The sequence below is a fragment of the Dermacentor albipictus genome, chromosome 8, assembly GCF_038994185.2.
Source record: "Dermacentor albipictus isolate Rhodes 1998 colony chromosome 8, USDA_Dalb.pri_finalv2, whole genome shotgun sequence".
NCBI lineage: Eukaryota > Metazoa > Arthropoda > Arachnida > Ixodida > Ixodidae > Dermacentor > Dermacentor albipictus.
This window is the reverse complement of record NC_091828.1, coordinates 96113392-96128789: the sequence shown is the minus strand read 5'-3', so window position 1 is coordinate 96128789 and position 15398 is coordinate 96113392. Positions and strand designations below refer to the sequence as shown.

The window sequence follows — 15398 nt, the reverse complement described above, 5'->3', positions numbered from 1 at the left end:
CAATTATATGAACTGTCGATATGATACTTCATTAACGACGCGGTTTAGGTTTAGACACAGCGCTCACGCAGTAGCTGCAAAGTTAGAACAGGCGAGAGTGACAAGCAAAGCATTGTCTTTGATATCACAGTGAGTATTTCTGCGACTTTGCTGTTGCAGGCTTGGCCTGCTTCAGGAACTTGTCTGTATCAACTAGCTCGAAGTCAAACACCACTTTTGCACCCTTCATCAATAGAAAAGCTTCCAGCGGGAGGGACGTTTGAAGGTCGGCGCGCAACTTTTTTTCGCGGACAGCACTTGTTTCGTAATCCCTGACGCAACATTCGTAAAATCGTAAAACGGCCCAAAAAGTTTGTAGAACTTAGGAAAAAAAAATCGTTAGAGTTGGCGCTTAATACATGCACCGGCACAACTCGGTGTGATCTGCGCAGTGCATTATGACCGGGATGTTCTCGGAAGTGGTGTGGTTATACTGGGTGCCGGCCCAGTTCGTGCGAGCCATCAAGAGAGCCATACTGGGAGGCGGCTAGCTGCCGCGTCCTTCTCCACGCTCGCCAGAGCTTCCCGAATACTGGAGGAGCGAAACTGGAGGAGCGAAGCTGGAGGAGAGCAACTGTAGGGGCGCAACTGTACGAGCAAAGGTGGATGAGCGAAGCTGGAGGAGAGCAACTGTAGGAGCGCAACTGTAGGAGCAAAGCTGGAAGAGCGAAGCTGGAGGAGGGAAGCTGGAGCGAGCTGCGTAAGGAAGCAGCCACCTAGACCCGCCCAACGACCTCCTCCGAATGACCCTCCTTGTGCTCTTTCGGCGCGCGCACGGAGATGAATGCGACAACGGAGAGCCGTGGAGGCTGTTGATGAAAATGGGGCCGACGTAGAAGAAATGTGGAATGACATGTTCGTGATTTATTTTATTTTTATTTATTCCGTACCCGCAGCACTAAGAGCATTAAACAGTGCGGCGGAGATGGGGGTGGGAGGGGGGAAACGGGGAGCTAAAGGGCACCTTTCGGATACTGGATGACTGCGAACATGACTCTGGCATTTCAGAAGGCAGCGCGACAGCTTTGCGCGTACAAAAAAAAAAGCTTAACAACCGAACTGTTATATACGTATTCGTACAAGAAATTTATAGGGTAGCTTCAAATCATGAAGAATTAGTTACAGAGCAAGTAGAAAAGGAAAGGGCACATAGAATATCTTCAGTAAATTAACGAAAGCAGAGAAATCATCGTTAGAAGACATCACCAAGCAATCAACGTACAGTTATTATACGCACATAGTTAGCAGCAAATTCAATGTTTACCTTCAACGACTCAGTTGTTTATCGCCCAGTTCGTACAGCCGAGGTGCTCTACATAACGGAATGGTTTATTGGTAACCAAATGGAGCAAGACACGCGAACGTTATACAGTTGGGATCCTGAAGCTTGATATGATTGCGGATGTGGTCCTTATGTCTTATTACAATCTCATGTATATAATCGCTTTGGACAAAATCCGGCAAATGAGTATATAAACAGTACAATGTACAATGAAAGTATACATTGGTACAATGGAAACAGCAATCGCTTGCGTAGATCATACTAGAAAAAAAAAAAAAACGTGTAGCCGGACTATTTCGTACGTAGTAAACCAGACTAGCATAATTAGAACAATTGCATCAGCATCATATTTTGTTTGAATATCTTTGTTCGCGCAATAATATTGTGCATATGTCTTTTCTTTCACTTTCGCCTGTCGGGTCTTGTATCAAATCTGCCGGAACTACTGGCTTAGCGGGTGGTTAGAAAATCGTTGAAACTAAATGATTGTCTGGGCATTTCAGCAGGAGGAGCATTCCGCATTTTGGCTGCAGTGCATTTGTAGACGAAAATGCTGCACGAGTTGTACGCATGCACGCGAGGAACATTTGGCAGCGCGCGTGACATATGCAGCCAGCCGTATAGTGAAATAAAGAGACTTTGTGTAACCGTGTCCTGAACGGGGAAGTTGCAAGTGTCGTTCTCTGAGACGTGGTCTTGCTGCGTCACATTACTCAAACATTGTAGGTATATTACAGGTCGCGAGGTATACCTTTATGCCGTCATTCTCTGCTACAAATGAACCTTGTTCCTGCGTTTTTAGAGGAACCCTAAAGAGAAATGAGTCTAGCCGTATGAACATGAAACGTTGTATGCGATATCCAAGCAACCGCTCTTGCTGAGACGGGAAGCTTGGCTAAGCAGAAGGCACGCGTAAACGAGCTATCGACGCCATCTTGAAGACCCGGCTCGAGCTTGTAGATAACGTCATGGTTGAATTTCGAAAAATCGAGTGCCCGGGACGGTCTGTTGTATTGTTCATCGCCATCGAAGGCATACACGTTCTTAAGGCAACCGAACACTCAATCCGGGGCAAATTTCGAGAACGTGTCGTGTCCCCAAAAGGCCTAAGCCACGGGACGGACACCGTCTCACAGAGGCGGGCACTGTGTCTGAACACGGATGGGGGGAGGGGGGGGGGGGCTTGTGTCCGTCTTTGGTGCTTGTGCTTTGTCTGTTTCTGCGTTGCAATCGCTTTCGCTTCTCGCACTGAAATAAACTTTTAGTTCCAGTTCGGCACTCGTTTATGCATGCATCCACATGCTAGTCCGTGTCGGTCAAAGTTTGTCACTGTGTACCCAAATACACTGCCTTTTTACTACAGCACAGTGTGTAGAGCTCGTGCACGTAAACACGGGCGGGCGAGAATTGACCAGAAGCAGCTTTTCGAAAACAAACATCGCCATTTATTCACACGTGAGAGGCGGTGAGAAACGGGGAGCGGGTAGGCGTGACAGTCGGTCGGCAAGTCGCTGCGGGATCTGATCGCGGCATCTTCAGATGACGTAGGTATTGGTTCGCTCGGCGATGTAGCCTGGACGGCTGTGGTGCACCGAGCTCCGGGAACCAGTGACGACTGGGACGTGGTGGTAGTCGGTCTGCTGGTACGGCAGGCTGCTCGGCGATAGAAAAACGAGACAGCTATTTAACGCATTATTTCAGCCCTGAAAGCACAGTTGTTATAAACTAGCATGTGTGAGTAATCACTATACGAAAGCGCGCAATTTCCTCCAAGGAAGTGTCCCGCTATACCGATTACTCGTGCTTCCGAAAACTTGGAGACAATGCCCGCTGCGATGAAAAGTACACAGCGTTGGTCTGCGCTATCTGTGTTTACGTCTTGAAAGAGCTTGGAGCACATCTTTCTTATTGTCGTTTACCGTCTAGATTTCTCATATTCTTTTTCGTGTTTCACCCTCATGATCAGAATAAGCCCGCCAGGCACCCGGCTGGACTAATATTTCCAGTTATGTTATTATCACCAAGTTTAGCTTGCTGGGACTCCCTGTATAAACTCTACAGCTGCAGCCTACTTCTCACGATTATGTACAGGACGGAGAGGAGGCAAGACACGGCACATGGCTGTCCTCTTCTGTACTAATGGATGAGCAATGGCGTGTCGTGTTCTTTTCGTACTGTCCGTAACCGCATGCATTAGGGTATGCAGTAATCACGTACCGGCTATCTTGGAGGAGGCCGTTGTTGACGTACAGGCAGAGTCAAAAGTCTACAGGACCAGGGTTCCGCGAAAAAGTAGAGTATATTCCCGCAGTTATAGCCCGCAGTCATAAAAGAGAACATCACTATGTATGTTGTCTCGTAGCTGTGCGCGTAGCACATCTAAAATCCAGGGTTCATGCTAGATAATATAAAATTAATATTCTGCTTTCTCTCAGACCCCGGATCCCGTGAACATTTGACCGGGCCTGTTCCTACAGCCAGAGAGAGAGAGAGAGAGAGAGAGAGAGAGAGAGAGAGAGAGAGAGAGAGAGAGATAGATAGATAGATAGATAGATAGATAGATAGATAGATAGATAGATAGATAGAGAAATCAATGGCAGTTTGCTTAACCAGGACACTCATGTTGGCTGCGCTACGATGGGGAAAGGGGAAGACAAGATTAAGAGAAGGAGAGAAAATGCAGCGCCGATTTCACCGATATCGATATTTATCAGCGCTGTGGCACAGACCGGTTGCTGCCAGAAATCGCAGTGAGGCTTTTGTGGCCTCCTGCAGCCATAAAGCATGCATGAGCCGTACGACGTTCGAATCCGGCACTGTTACCTGGAAGAAATCTTTCGTTGGCTTTTACATTAGGGAAATGGTCTTCGCGAGACGCCACATGCGAAAAGGGCGCGGCGATCCTCGGCAAAACCGAGGAGCATCAGCTGTTCGAACTCTGAACTTTTAGCGCTTCTCACCCGGTCAGCGGGTCGTGGTGGACGACGGTGGACTTTGGCTGGACGAGCTTGCTCTGCTCGACGGTGTAACCGTACTCGTGGTGCGGAACGTGAACCAGCTCCTTGTGGTGGGCCACCACGGGAGTCCTGACCGCGGTCTGGTACACCACAGGCTGGTGGACCACGGGCACGACAGCCGGGACGCCGTAGGTGAAAATGGAGCCGCAGTGGGCTCCGGCCACCAGGAGGCAGGCGACGACCAGGGTCTGCGGTGGAAACGGGAATAGGTGATTGTTGTTTGACTTTCGCAGCGCGTTGAGTTTCCGAGAGAAGCCAAGAAGGAACAGGACATACCGCTTATGCTTAGAAGTTGGACCAAGTAGACGCCATTAAGTGTAGACATTTATCGTTTATTCGTCTACTGAGCCAGCCACGTAGAGCATAAGAAAGACATATCAGCAAGGTACCCTCACTCCTACAACCAAACTCCCGGGAAGAGTGTATCACTCCTATGGACGGGGCACCTAGCGAAAACTCTGGAAATTCTTAGCCGTCTTCATCAGGAAAATTCTCCCTTGCTAAGGCAACAAGTCACAAGTCAAGCCAAGCCACAAGTCAAGGTGGTAATACTGGGGCCCTAAGCAAATGCTCATTGTTATGCCGCTCGTGCTGAGTCATCGCGTGTTCAGTACAAGTATTGAGCATGAATCGCACACATTGTCCACCTATACTATATTGTTGCATTTGAGATGTGAAGCTGGGCAAAAAAGGCGAGCAGTGCCGGTGGCGGGAAAGATGTTCGTTGAAACTGCTTAGTAACAGCCCGATGCGAACGTGCTAATGGTCGACTTGAACAAATTTTTTTTGCAAGATTAGTGCCGGTAGTGTGGAAAGACGTCATGCGCGACCTTCCCACAAGAAGAAAAAATGACTAGTGTTAAGGGTGGAAACGAAATTGGTGAGCGCAGCTGAAGAGACCTTAAAACTTAAAGGCGAGGTTGTACGTCATATTTGCGAGAACAGCTCGATAATGGGACACTGAGATGAACAATGGCGTCCTTGGGAGAAACCTGAGGCGGAAGAGACGCTCAAGCGTTGTCTTGGTGGTAAATTAAGCAGGGAGCATGATACCAACGCACTGCATATACCACCGTAATCCGATATTCTCGTCGTATATGTAGTTTACGTGCTTGTACGAGTAATTGCACTACAGTGCAGTGACGGTGCTAGTTTTTTGAAACAGAAAAAGCTTTCCTAGGGCGTCGTCGTGCGTTGATTGCTCAGTCGCCCAAGAAAGGAAACCGGCTCGGCCAAGGGATTTTCATTGTTGGCGGACTTTCGGGAAATACCTTCACTGGACGCTCTGTCATTGTGCAGAGGACTTCATCAGTTTAGTTAAAACGAAATTTTGCTTCACTGAAATACTTTGGGCGAATAAAATCGGGGTAATCGAGGAGCTCGAACTCATGCCAGTTACAAGCATAAAACGCCAGGAAGAAAATGAAGCTAGGGACGCATAGGGAAAACAATTGTTTGGTGTTTAATGACGAGTTTACAAGAAAAAGAAAAATGAAAGTGGAGGAAAAACTAAATTGCTAACTCCCTTGTTTTTATGCACCTAATTTAATCACCCGATTCATGGCCAATCCCCCACTGTGGGTATGTGCCGCAGCCACTCAGGACAACAAGAGCGACTAACCTGCTGCCGGTGAGGGCCGAACCCACAACCTCCGCATGACACCACCTTGAGTATCCGTGTGCGGGTAATTAACCGCACTAACCACGTAAATGGCTATTAAACAAGATGGCGAGACGTACGGGTTAACTGGTTAATGTTGAGCATATCTTGAAGCGCACCGGTACACAGACGAAATATCTGTTCAGCGTTGACAATTCACTCGCGTTATTCATAACGTCCGTACGGGACCAGTACGTGTTGCTAGTCAAATTTGCTAGTCATGAGCACTGCTTTAGGACAATATCGAGCACCGGGACATGCATATACTTACGAAGGTGTTCATGATGGCTGGCAGTACGAAGTAGACCAAAAAGGCAAAGGTGTTAGAACCGTCGACTGCGGAGACGAAAGTGTTCTTCTGCCAGCGAGGCGGGCTGCTTTTTATACCCGTTACCCTTGCTTTTTTTAGGCAAATCAGGTATCAGTGAGAGTGCCGATAGCCTGCTTCGTAAACAACCCATCGTTTCACCTGTTCACAACGAACATGAGGAACGTGACAGAACGTCCGCATGCCCTTTCCGAAGAAAAGTGGCTTTCGGTTCAACTCTCTTAGTCGCCTCTTTTGATTTTCCTGCCACACGAAGCTTTCGGCGCCTTGTGCTCACTCTAGTTTGTTCTTTTCTTTCCTTTCTTTAGATCCGGTGACTTTGAGATATGGCGGTACGATCTCGGCAGCTGAATCTCGTAATGCTCGAAAGAGAAAGAAAGTTTGACGAAGAGCGGTTTAGGCGCACGAGGTTACTGAGCTGCGGTGTTTCTCTGGTTGGTGCCCATTCTGGTTTGCGAAAAAAGAAAAGACAAAAAAAGAAAAGAAAGAAGCGCGCGTGCATTTATCTATTTCACGTTTATGTGCCGTGGACGTTTGCGCATGCGCTTGTCTAGTATGTCTTAGGGCTTGCGCTTGCGTGCACCCAAGAACATAGCTGGTTAGCGGTGCGAATGCGCGGAGAAGGGACACTATGTTTTGTTTCTAACGCAACCGTATCGCCAGCGGTACTGTAAAACTCGCTTTATTAGGCAAGGTGACATGTCAGAGGTGTTGATGTAGCCGAAGGGAAGGTTCTATAATTCCTGTCGTTATTATTGAACTGCAGATAAATGAACCGATTTTTCTCAGCGTGCGAGGAAAGCATGGAGCGTTGCGTCTTCTATGTAAATTTTTTTGTCGACGCTATAGATCCTTTCGGTGTTACTAAAAAATATTGAACGTGAGCGCTGGGCCTGTAGTTTTCGATGGCCTCGTCTTTCTGTCGCGCTGTTATTTTGTTATACCGTTCGCTGTACACTAGCACAAGCGTATACTGGAACCGTTTACTGGAACATTTAAGGGAACCTAGCACTACAGCTAGTCCTTGAGTTATATTTCTTTTAATGCACGACGTACTTCTCTGGCCGTTTTCACCATAGGAGAGGACGCGGCTTTTTACGCCTGCAGAACGGCCCAGCTTTGCCAACGTTCGTTGACTCTAATGCGGCCGCTGTTTATGCCTATAGGTATGCGGATTGTTTCGTAACCGACGCAGATGTAACATCATACTGACCTTGGAGCAGCGCTGGTAGTGTCGAAGGCGATCCTAGTCCTGTTCCGGGACACACGCCTCGACAAAACAGTGTAGTCAGCTTGTTAAAGCGCGTACTTACGCATGCGCGTGCACTGTGGATGAATGGGCAATTTCATAAATCACCCTTGTCGTCTGGATTAGCGAGCTAATCGTACGGCCAAGCAAACAGGACCGAAGAAAAAAAAGATGTCTTTCTATATCCGGAACCCCGATGGGCTTATGCATTTCGTTACGACCGATTTTGTTTGTTATGTCTCGCTTCGATTCACCGGAGAAGAGGTCTCGATTGCATCGGGAGACTGTGCGCAGCTTCGCCGCTTAATGACCGTGCACCGTCTACTCGTATAGTTCGACGATGCCTTGACGTATGCCGTTCGAACGGTGGCGGATGCTCCGATGGTGTCGACATCGTCTCGGTGATTTATTTCGCGTTTCTTGGCGTCGCGATGGTCTCGAGGCATCGCAACAGAAACTAGCTGGTTCCGTAATCTCTGCCGATCGTTCTTTTCTTTTTTTTTTTCGTCGACGCAGAACGTTTTCTTACTTTCGGCTTCTCGAGTCCGCTTCTGGAGCAGTTCTGTAGTAAACGTCCCCAACAGTCGCACGTGGCGCGTTGGTTGCTTCTCGGAGAGTATCTGGAGCAAACGCTTCGGAATCTACGGTTTGTGGGCGCCGTAGCAATTCTCAAGAATGTTCTAAGGGTGCCTTCAGGAAGTGCACTTCATAATCTAAGAAGTGCTCTAAGCTTCGTGTCGGCAGACTCACTGCATCCACATATTCTCCTCCACCATTGAGGGTTAGCGAGAGGGAGCTGCATAAACGCTGCCAAGAAAATTTGAAGTGCCCTTGACGCAGGCTGCTAGCGAAATCCCTTTTCCAATCACTGTTGATTTCATGGCGTGTGCAACAAATGTTGGTATAGCCGCTCAGTATAGGCTTCTTAGAAAATCGGCAGGTTGTAGGGAAAAAAAATGGCTGTGGCTTAGGTAAGGTTAAGCCCAGGATGCGAAGCATACTAGCCTTTATTTTAGTTGTTGAACCACTGTTTAGCCTGGTGAACTGCTGTTGCTTGGCTATATTTGGTTCGGCTAGACGAAGAAACAACTCATGCATTACTTCTTCGCCTTCAAGAGTGGAACGCGACAGCGTTCCCGTCGACCCGCCAAGGGGTGTAAGACAATGGGCTACAGGGCAGCGACTACGCGCCCCGCATTGGACGCGGTGAGCGTCGAGCAAAGCAGCGTTCGGCGCGGCAACGAAATGTGCGCCTGAGCAAGAGACGCACGCCTTAGAAACAGCGCGTTTCTAAGGCAACACCGCATTCACTAGAGGCGCTTTTGTACCGCTTTGAAGCGTTGTACTCGTGGCTCAGTGGTAGCGTCTCCGTCCCACACTCCGGAGACCCTGGTTCGATTCCCACCCAGCCCGTCTTGCAAGAGTTGAGCCAAAGCCACTTCTCCTCTGTCGTGACGTCACGGTGTCACGTGATTTCATGGTCACCGCCGCGCCTGAGGAGCTGGGTTGAGCCCTCGTAATATGCTTCGCATAAAATGTATGAAAGGGAGTGCTGGCGCGAAGCTCATGTTCTATAAGTAGCGCGAAGCTTACGTGACTCTGGTTGGTGCACATACTTTTTTTGATTTGGCGAATCTTCTCAATCTTACTGATTTCCGCAAAGCTCATTTGGTTAAAATACTGTGGTCCCGCTCTTCGAGTTGTCTAATGAGTTTTCAACCTCCCCATCTGACAACGTTCTGGCCAGATCACTTGACAGAGCGAAGATGTCGAGAATGATCCGAGAGAAAGACAGGGAGCTTAACCAGTGCAAAACTTCTTGAAATAGGATCATTTCGCGGCCTATTACTTATAACAGGTACGAGTCCAACCTTTGCCGATTATCATAATCATCATAATCAGGAACATCCATCATCATCATCAACGACAGCGTCATCATGAACATAGTAACTGTCATCATCAGCCTCAACATCACCAATATCAACAACTTGTGCTGGTGCTACCCTGTGCTTCGTAAGACGGTAAGGAAAATTAATAATAGGTAAGGGACACGAGATAAAATAAAGATGAAAGAAGAGAAAGAGAGACTGTGCTAAGAATCCGCATGAAGCTGCAACACTAACAACGATCCCGCCGCGGCTCGAGGCCGCAACGAGATGCTATGACCAAGATGTTCAAACCCAGGCCGTCCAGCAGATCTCGGCGGCCCTCGAAAGGCAACGACCGAGCGAAACCGGAGGGAGGCTGCCACCCCAAAGGAGGGGCAGGCGCGGTCGACCAAAGGGAATAGTGCGGCCGCGGCCGAAGTAGAGGCGCCACACGCCGCGAAGACGTCATGGCCGCGTCACGGTAACGCCTCCCTAACAGGGGAAGGCTAACCGTTCTGCAGGCGTTCAGAACAAAGTTTCGTCACTCACTCACTCACTCACTGGAATGAACCCCGGTTGCCATCCGAGAATGCGTTCGGCATGCTCTGTGTGGTGGTTGCTAGAGGCACTATGTTGCCCCACGTGTTACGGGTGGCGCTCCCCTTACCAACCGTGCCTTACCCTTACGCGGGGCCTACAGGGACTTCCAGCGCCACTTAGCCAATTGTACCAGTGCGGAACCCCGTGCAGCGTCTCAAACGAAGGCGTCTCAAAACGCAAGCTGTCAGGAGGGAAGAGAATGCGAGTACGCTCCCCTCTCCGCACGGTACCTCCGGTACAACCGCTCGGTGGTACCGCACTGCCACGTGCTACTTACCGCTGTATTAGACTGCAGTATCTTCGGGTTTGGCCTGCGAAAACGGTTTGACACTCACAAAAATCGCAGTTAGTTTCCAAAGAAAGCTAAACGCTTTTGAAACTGCGACAAAACGCGGGGCTTCGCTTCTTGAGGGCATGCGGACAGAGCGACTGCATCGCAGAGGTGGCGGGGCTGCATTCAACACCTGGAACATGGCGGATTTATCGTCAATTACGATGTTTCTCTTTCTGAGGAATTCTTGGGGCTTTTCTTCGTAAGAATTTGCTAATTACACGAGACGCCGATGACTCCGTTACCCGCCGTGGTTGCTCAGTGGCTATGGTGTTGGGCTGCTGAGCACGAGGTCGCGGGATCGAATCCCGGCCACGGCGGCCGCATTCCGATGGGGGCGAAATGCGAAAACACCCGTGTGCTTAGATTTTGGTGCACGTTAAAGAACCCCAGCTGGTCAAAATTTCCGGAGTCCTCCACTACGGCGTGCCTCGTAATCAGAAAGTGGTTTTGGCACGTAAAACCCCAATTATTATTATTATTATTATGACTCCGTTCACCCGCCGGAGTGGCTCAGTGGCTATGGCGTTCTGCTACTGAGCACGAGGTCGTGGGTTCGATTCGTGACCATGTTGATCGCTGGTGTGCTAAGAACTTACGTTCACGTTTAAGAACCCCTGGCGGTCGAAATTACACCGCGGTATAATTTCGACCGCCAGGGGCTCTTAAACGTGAACATAAGTAGCCCTTCAGAACGGCGTCTGTCATAGCCCCAGTGTTAAGTTCGGTAGTTAAAATAAATAAATAAATAAATAAATAAATAAATAAATAAATAAATAAATAAATAAATCAATCAATCAATCAATCAATCAATCAATCAATCAATCAATCAATCAATCAATCAATCAATCAATCAATCAATCAATCAATCAATCAATCAATCAATCAATCAATCTCCTTCAGGGTCCCTTTCTCGATGCTTCACCAACCAAGCTTTTACCAAGTCAGACAGTCCATCGAGTGAACCACTCATTTGCCTTGTACCGGTGTAGCTGAATCCTAGAGCGAAGCAGACGCTGCACGACAAAGTTGTGGAGGAAGAAACATCCCATTTATTCCCTAGTGAAAAATAGCAGCCGAAGAGTGATGAATGGATGATACGCCGGTCAGGATGGCGACCGTGGGTGGCGAAATGTTCAGAGGACGTAGGTCTTCGTACGCTCGGCGATGTAGCCTGGCCGGCTGTGGTACACCGAGCTGCGGGATCCGGTCACCACTGGGGCGTGGTGGTAGTCGGTCTGCTGGTACGGCAGGCTGCTCGGGAAGGGAAAGCAAGACACAGTAAAGCCGCCTCAAGTCTCGAACGTAGTCGAAGAAGAAGGAAGAAAAAAGTGGATTTAAAGTGGAAGCGGCAATAAGGACAACACGGGACTGGACCACGAAGAACACACTGACTATGACACTCGTCGCATTCATAATTGTATGTGGCGCAAGAAAACAAGGGGCAGCGAAAAATGACCAGGCCCACAAATACGCATTCGACGAACGCGAAGGTGCCATATTTTTTACAAGCCGTAGTCACGTGATTGCGCTGTATGCAAACAGTGCAAAAACAACCTCCACAAGAAAGTGCTATTACAATTGAACACGACCAGTCGAAAGAGTGAAGGTTAACGTATTCTTCTAGCCTCAGTATTTTCAAACTGAAGTTTGGTCTGGTCGATTGATACGGGCATAGCTCTGATATACATACCCGACCATAGTCTACGGACGGAGCAAGGATGTAATGCATATCTTACCAGGGCCTCGGAGAAAAAGCGGCGCGTGCTCTCTGATCTTGAAGGCCATGATCTGACGCGCACTGTGTGACAGCGATGTTTTTTTGCGTCAAATTACAATAATGAATCGACGCCAAATCGACCCATTCTCTATGTTAGCATACTTAACATTACTGCAGCTAATTACTCGGCTACCATATCTTGGCGGCATGTCAGTCCTACGGTGTGTGCTCCGGCACTCCTTAAATACTAGGTTTTCTCAACCACTCGCCACGTCGCGCACCTGTCTCGCATCATCATCATCATCATCATCATCATCATCATCATCATCATCATCATCATCGTATCCTTGTGTTCACGGCAAGACGAAGGCCTTTCCCAGTGATCTCCAATTACCCACGTATAATATTCCTATGTAATACCCCTGTGTATTACACAGAGGTATTACCCCTGTAACCCGTATTTACCGCAAGCGACTGCTCTCGATACAGTATTGCGAATCAGCTTTCTCGCTACCTACGTAGAAAGCGCTGTCTCAAGCCAAACAATAAAAAGAAAAATTAAATAAAAATAACTGTGCAACTGTTTTACCCGGTCAGAGGGTGGTGGTGGATGACGGTGGACTTTGGCTGGACAAGCCTGCTGTGCTCGATGGTGTAGCCGTGCTCGTGGTGAGGCACGTGCACGAGTTCCTTGTGCTGCGCCACCACGGGAGCTCTGACCGCGGTCTGGTACACCACTGGCTGGTGAACCACCTGCTGGTGCAGCACGGGCTGGTGGACCACTTGCTGGTGGACTACGCTCCGAACCACCGAGGGCTGCTGGACCACGTGATGAACCAGGTGCTGCTGAACCAGAGGCCTGGCCACAGGCTGGTGGTGAACGACGGACACGGTGCCCGGAACGCCGTAGGTGAAGACTGCGCCGCAGTGGGCGCCGGCCACCAGAAGGCAGGCGATGGCTAAAGTCTAGGGTGGAGACGGTAGCATCGCTTAGGTTATTCGGAGAATAGGTAACTGAGAAGCACGATTAGTCATGTAATGTAACATCAATTAGCTGAAGAATACGCTGCGGCAAGTTGAATGACCACGGGACGTATTCTCGGACGATCACTTTCGGCGATATACATTATTGCCTACGCGTGGCGTATAGTTCTCAACTAGCCAATCAGCTCATCCGGCTTTGCCCAAGGAGCCAATCAGCGCGCGTCTGATGGCCGAAGTGATAGCATAGCCGAAAGTGATCGTCCCAGAAATACGTCCACAGGCAAGCGTTAGCAGCGACGGGATCCGTGCTTTCTGCAGTTTGTTAAACTTGGCAGCTGTGCAGGCGGCAACAACGAAAACGAATGCACTTGTTCTCGCGGGCGACAATGCAAAGTGTGACCGGGCGTCAAGAGTTACAAGTAATGCGTCACGAGATTTCGTACCCTCGGTATAACATGCGTTGTCAGGTACGATCTGCAGCTTTTGAATATCGGTCTCTTGGCCTTCTCTGACAGTGTCTTCTAGATAGAGTGCAGACTTCTCTTCTAAGTTGCCAGCACTGATGGCTATCCGAGGACTTCAATAGATGACACAAGAAGACTTTTCACATTTGGTATTTAGAAGCTGACGTCGCGATGTCTCAAATGTAAAAAAAAAGCAGCCAAACGGTGCATTGCGCTAGGCGACCCACATCATAGCGATGTGTATACTCACGAAGGCGTTCATGATGCTTGACAATTTGAACGGAGCTGTTACTGGTAGCTTCGCCGACGTGTGAGGGATCTGCTGGCTGGGTCGGTGCTTTTATACCTCGAAATGGCACATGCCTTATTATGTGACTGGCTGCTTTTGTGAGCAGTAAAGCACTCTATAAGAGGGGAAGGGGACCTTGGACATGCGTTCAGTAAGCAAGAGGGCATTTGTCACCATTATTGCGCGATTCCAAAACGATCCGAAACGTCGCCCGCATTACGCTTCTTCGAGTAAACATAGATTTAGACATTTCTTTTCCCGTAAATTCTTCGCACGTTCTGTTGCTTTTCCTGCTACGTGAGCTTTCGGGGCTTACCTCCTTGCATTTTCCCATTACTTTATCCGCCAGATACTGTGGAATGATCTGGGCAGTGAAAGCTCTTCAATTGAAACGGAGCGCAAGCAAGGTTGCCGAAAGAACGCTTGCTGTAGCGATGCCACGCTCCACAGCAACACGTGTTTTCTCCGCTCGTTGGTCATTCTAGTCGCGAGCGTCGAGAAAAAGACACGTGTTTCTTGCCTACCTCCCGTTGCTGTTTGATTGTCGCGAAACCGAGTGCATTCGGCGACGGGGTGTCTCCGGGGCGTTGGCGCCGGGCAAGTGAATTATCTTGAATTACTTCCAGGGGCGTTCACGGGGACACGCGACGCCGAGGCGTCTCTTGCGTTGCAAGTCCCGCGTTAGAAACGGGCCCCTTAAAGGCCAACTGCGTTAAAGGCCAACCAGGTGAACGTGTCAGCCGCTTAGGGGCCATTTTAACGCTGCTGCTAAGAAAATTATGTGGTTATAATAAAATCATACAGTTGTATCGAATTATACAATATTTCACTTCGGCTGAATCGTTTATGATACCCATATATTATAAGTCATATCATAAGAAGCCAACAAACACTGACACCAAGTACAAGATAGGGGAAATTACTTCTGCTCAATAAACGAAACAAGGAAACGATAAATTAATGGAAATTAAAGTGGAGGAAAAACCAACTTGCCGCAAGTGGGAACCGAACCCACAACCTTCGCATTTCGTGGTTCGGTTTCCACCTGCGGCAAGTTTTTTCATCCACTTTAATTTCCATTAATTTATCGTTTCCTTGTTTCATTTATTAAGCAGAAGTAATTTCCCCAATCTTGTCCTTGGTGTCAGTGTTTGTTGGCTTCTTATGATATGACTAATAAAAATCGGGCCCCTCGGTTAACCCCCTTTCTTCTCGTCCATATATTATAAGCAATTTAGCCGAAGTGTTATTTTATATAATTTGATACAAATGTATAATTTTTGATGTAATTGTGTAATTTTCTTAGTATAAGAGCTTTTAAATGGCACCGAAGCAGCCAACGTGTTCACCTAGATGCTAGGGGATATGATGTAAACCTCAATGCATCGTAGCGGAGATTTTCAGCTCGCTGATGGCGCCACCTAACCTTGGCAGTCATGTCGAGTAGTTTCTATGGTGCTCTCCATTCTTGGTCCTGCGGTATTCTTGGTCCTGCGGTATTTTCGGCGAGCGGTAGCAGCCGCGTTTTTTCTAGCTTCGGTATCGAAAATGTGTATTTTTTGCGAGT

General features: G+C 48.5%; 3 protein-coding genes across 5 annotated transcripts in view; 1 reads left to right on the top strand and 2 right to left on the bottom strand.

The window, feature by feature from the left end:
• LOC135912892 (high mobility group nucleosome-binding domain-containing protein 5-like) overlaps nt 1-15398 on the top strand; it is a 78883-nt gene that overhangs the window by 25106 nt on the left and 38379 nt on the right. Inside the window, exon 12 of one of the 3 annotated variants that reach the window (XM_065445480.1) lies at nt 432-1726. The exons of the other annotated variants lie outside the window; for them this stretch is intronic. Within the exon in view, the coding sequence (XP_065301552.1) occupies nt 432-530 (99 nt within the window). The 3' untranslated portion in view covers nt 531-1726. Of the gene's footprint in view, nt 1-431; nt 1727-15398 lie in introns of those variants that run through there. 3 annotated transcript variants of the gene reach the window in all.
• On the bottom strand, nt 2744-6535 carry LOC135912871 (uncharacterized). The gene is made up of 3 exons (XM_065445444.1): nt 6270-6535; nt 4282-4526; nt 2744-2974 (listed from the first exon to the last, which is right to left on the bottom strand). The coding sequence occupies exons 1-3, from the start codon at nt 6279-6281 to the stop codon at nt 2857-2859; spliced, it is 375 nt and encodes a 124-aa protein (XP_065301516.1). The 5' UTR covers nt 6282-6535; the 3' UTR covers nt 2744-2856.
• LOC135912894 (uncharacterized) lies at nt 11417-13864 on the bottom strand. The gene is made up of 3 exons (XM_065445481.1): nt 13793-13864; nt 12684-13060; nt 11417-11628 (listed from the first exon to the last, which is right to left on the bottom strand). The coding sequence occupies exons 1-3, from the start codon at nt 13802-13804 to the stop codon at nt 11511-11513; spliced, it is 507 nt and encodes a 168-aa protein (XP_065301553.1). The 5' UTR covers nt 13805-13864; the 3' UTR covers nt 11417-11510.